Consider the following 4136-nt stretch of genomic DNA (forward strand, 5'->3'; position numbering starts at 1 on the left):
TTTTTTTTTGATCAGCACAGATGTGGTCGGGGTGGGTTCATCACTAGATAAGATTCCTGCAAACTGACATCACAGTTTGTCCATAAACAAGAGGTTACAACAAGGGTTTGTTTGCCCTCCTCCCATTGTTCATTAAGGAGGGACCAGCAGCTAATTATCACAGCCTTTGACTGCTTTAGGAAATCCAAAGAAAGATCCTGAACCTTTTCCCGTCCAGATACAGTTGGATTCTCTTTTGACTTCTTCAGAGCCATCACGGTGCCTTGCATTCACCTGAAACGAATGCTGGAATTTCCCTTCTATTATAGCTTGAGTAGCATAACCCCGATGTGCTCCCGTGTTGTCTCACACACTCTTTGCTCAAGCTGTCCTGCAGTACTTTGAGTGCTGGGAGCAAGGGATTGTGATTGGCGTGCCGGTGAGCCCCAGTTGAGCAGTCTCTCGTCCACAGGCTCTTTAGCCCTTCTCCATCTTTCCTTTCCCGTCTTTTTATTTCTTTTTATTTTGCATCAGTGTCTAGACAGTGTTGCGCGGCGTTCCATTCAGTGCAACGGCCTTGGTGCAGGGCGAGCCCACCGCCTGAGAGCCCACTGGACGCTGGGTGGAAACACCCACCTCAAATACTTCATGGATGGCCTTCCGGAAACAGTGGAAGTTGTAGTCTATTAATCCTAAGGAGGCAAGAAAGGCACACAGATTTTATTATGGCATTTACATCTTGCTTTTTAGCAATGAAAAAAGAAAGTCAGTGTTTTTGCTTTTCAAATACATGGGCCAAACATGACCATCAAACAGGCTGGGGGTGTCTGGCATCATGTAGTTCCTACAGCCTTTCTTCTTTTTTTATGGGATTATAATAAATTGATGTTGGTTCAGCGAATAGATCAAAAACGGTTATAAGTGTTATGTCCTGAACATTACAAAAAAAAATTTAAACTGAAGGAAAAAAAATGCACAATGAATTATTTGGTGTATTCATAGTGTTAACACATTGTCATGTTAACGACTACTACTGAACTTATCTTAACTACTGTATTGGTCCAAATATAAACACAGGTTTTGTTTAGTTTGTTTTCTTAGAACAAAAGTCTAAAAAAGTGGGGTCATCTTATAATTGGGGTCTAGACTTTCAGTTCAAGTTGCAGAACGTAAGGGACACCACCAGATTCAACAGCCAATAGAGAAGTCAGCTATGAACTGTAGAAATAAAATGACCCATAATCCGGTTTATTTTAATGTTACAAACAGCTGGTTGAAAAAGCAGAGTTTTAGATGGAGCTTCATCGACCGCCCGAAAGCACGGTAACGTTATATGGTGGAGAGTGTAAGAGAGTGACTGAAGAGAGAGAGAGAGCCCAGCGGCATTACAACAAAGCTGTGACTCTGGGAAATAAAACGTGTTTTCGCCGATTCATCACTAGAAGCGTGACTGTAGCAAGCATCTCAAAATCACTAACGTTATCCACATTCATACAGAGATGGAACAAATGATACATCCAGCAGAAAAAACCCTGGAAGAAGGAAGTAGAACGGAAGTTACAATTACAACCAGAGAAAATCTTACCAAGGCGCTGAAAGCGGCTGACAGGAGTGTGTGTGGTTACGTAACAGAAAAACAGAATGACGGGATCCCCATTACCAGAGCACTCCTTCAGCTGAAGGCCTTGGAAATATTTACCGTTAATTTAAGTGTGACACTTTCATCTAAAAAGAAATTGAAATTATTTTAAAAATTATGTTGAAAACAGCCTACCTTGTTTTATTCAATGTGTTTTTATTAGAATTATTTCCAAATACATATGTATATTTATGTATTTATAAAGTATTTTTCAAAAAAAAAGGGGGGGGGGGGTTGTCGTCGTCTTATAATCATTTTGCATTTGTTTTCATGCACCCAACATGCACAGATTAAAGTTTTTTTCTCCATAAACTAGTATAGTGGTGCATCCAAAAATGTACCACAAAACTTCTACATGATAAAAACAGAGCAACATGAATATCTGTAGAATACTCTAACCCAAAGAAATACCCATCCACAATAGTTTTAAAGCCGTTTACTCCCTGTGGAGACTGACGGCTGTTGATCTCCCTCTTTGGTCACTTTTGAGACATTGAGCTGTAGTTAGTGGTCTGGGACAAAGGAAACACCTTGTAATAATGCAATTTCTATATATGTAATAAAGTTATAAACATAAACCTCATACTACAAAAATGCCAAACAATTAGCTATTCCTGGACACAGTCACACAAAATCTGAACCTTCGAAAATTTTGAAATGCAGCATTTATTGCAAAGTTAAAGAGGCACTGGATCAATTTAACGGATCAAGATCAGCATACTCATCATGAGGAATACTACCAAGATCATGTCATTTCTATTGTGGCTTTTGAGAGAAAATCAAGGAGCTAAAAGTCAGGATAAAAGTACTATGTATTAAATAGCTGTGTTTTCCCTTTAGTGTACTTAATTGGAAACACATTACAATGCAGAGGTGTTCTTGTTTTGACATCATACTCTTTGTAGACATGTAGATACAGACATGCTGCAATTCTGGAATAATTTAAGACTTAAGGCTACATCACCATTAGCCTAGTCTATAGCCTCTTTCCAACAAAGTAGTTACAGGAACGTAGTTTTAGGAACAGTCCACTTCTAAACAGCTCTACTAACTACTCTTTCCCAAAACCGGTTTTTCCATTTGCATTCACACTGGCCAAGTGGCCATATGAACTGAACTTTTGTTATGGTAACACAGCCATCTAACCACCACTATGTGGAAAATGGAAAAGAAGTAAGAGCTGAAAGAGTTACAAGAACTGTGGTCGGAGGAACTGAATAATCCCCAAATTGCTCCGCCCGGCGCTTAGTGCTGCCCAAGACGAAGAAGAAATGCCAATAAACCAGAGCCAATTTTCTCCTATCCCGGAAGGTTGTGTGGACTAGGCAATGCGAGACTACCATTAGCCTAATTAAGTCAAATGAGCTCCAGGGGACAACAGAATTCTCTGACAGTTTACCTTTGCGCTCAAAGCTTTCTTCCCGCAGGATGCAGACAAGGGCCAGGAACTTGGTGACCTCTTTCAGGTACAGCACGGTGGTGTTGTTGAGCTTGATGATGGCCATGGACTCTTTGTCGTAGGCACTGCCACTGCCGTCCTCCCTCAGACTGGTGTGGCACAACACCACCGTGTTCAGGGGGAAATTCAAATGAAATTAATTGCACCTTTTTGTTATGTTTAAAATAATAAATAAATGCATAAATTAAAGTATGCTTCAATGAAAGCATCCTCAGAAAACCCAGGGGTGAACTCCGTTTTAAAATTAACAAATGTACTTTTTAGGGTCAATTTAAAAAAATCTACTGTATCAATGCCCTTCCCTATGTCTTCAATCCACTTATTATAAAGTTAAGTTTAAGTCAGCGAAAATGCAAAATGCATCTGAATGACAGGAAAAGCTGAAAACACACTCACCCATAGATGCAGGAGACGTCAATGACCACGTCGATCATATCACAGCACAGTTCATAGGACTGCATGTCTACAGGAGAGCTGTCTGTAGCGATGTAGATCTTACTGACCACATCAAACAGGAAGGCCTTCTCTATCCCTGAATTCTGTCAGGGAGAAATATTAGGCAAAGGATGATGGAGAGGAAGAGGAATGAAGGAGGAAGAGACAAGGGAAAGAAAGGAGGTGTTAGAAATGTATAATGCGGTAAAGACAGACATTTGATAGAGGTGAGAGATATGACACCAAATGTTGTGAGACAATACTAATTTGGCAACAGTAAAAGATTTTACAAGGGCAACCACTAACAATTTTATCTTGATTAATTGTTTGGTCTATAAACATGTCAGACCATAATAAAACCACATTTCCCTGAAATAAAAGTTGGCGGGATAAAATTAATTTGTCCAGCCAACAGTTCAAAACCCCAAAACAGTTATCTTCCAGTCATAGAAGATCAAATTAACCAGCAAATACTTACAACTCAGAAGTTGGATCTAGTAAATTTTCAATGTTTCTGCTTTAAAAAAAAGAAGAAGAAAAAAAAAAAAAAGTACTTGGGCGGCTGTGGCTCAGTGGTAGAGCAGGTTGCCTGCCAATCGGAAGGTTGGGGGTTCAATCCCTGGC

The 4136-nt window shown here is 39.8% G+C and overlaps 1 protein-coding gene across 1 annotated transcript in view; it reads right to left on the minus strand.

The window, feature by feature from the left end:
- Positions 1 to 4136, minus strand: part of rragca (Ras-related GTP binding Ca) — a 14046-nt gene continuing 9910 nt past the window's right edge. The window contains exons 5-7 of the mRNA XM_032517460.1: positions 3474 to 3616; positions 3018 to 3166; positions 1 to 671 (exon numbers count right to left, since the gene is read on the minus strand). Of these exons, the coding sequence (XP_032373351.1) occupies positions 517 to 671; positions 3018 to 3166; positions 3474 to 3616 (447 nt within the window). The 3' untranslated portion in view covers positions 1 to 516. The remainder of the gene's footprint in view (positions 672 to 3017; positions 3167 to 3473; positions 3617 to 4136) is intronic.

The sequence above is a fragment of the Etheostoma spectabile genome, chromosome 6 (assembly GCF_008692095.1).
Source record: "Etheostoma spectabile isolate EspeVRDwgs_2016 chromosome 6, UIUC_Espe_1.0, whole genome shotgun sequence".
Taxonomy (NCBI): domain Eukaryota; kingdom Metazoa; phylum Chordata; class Actinopteri; order Perciformes; family Percidae; genus Etheostoma; species Etheostoma spectabile.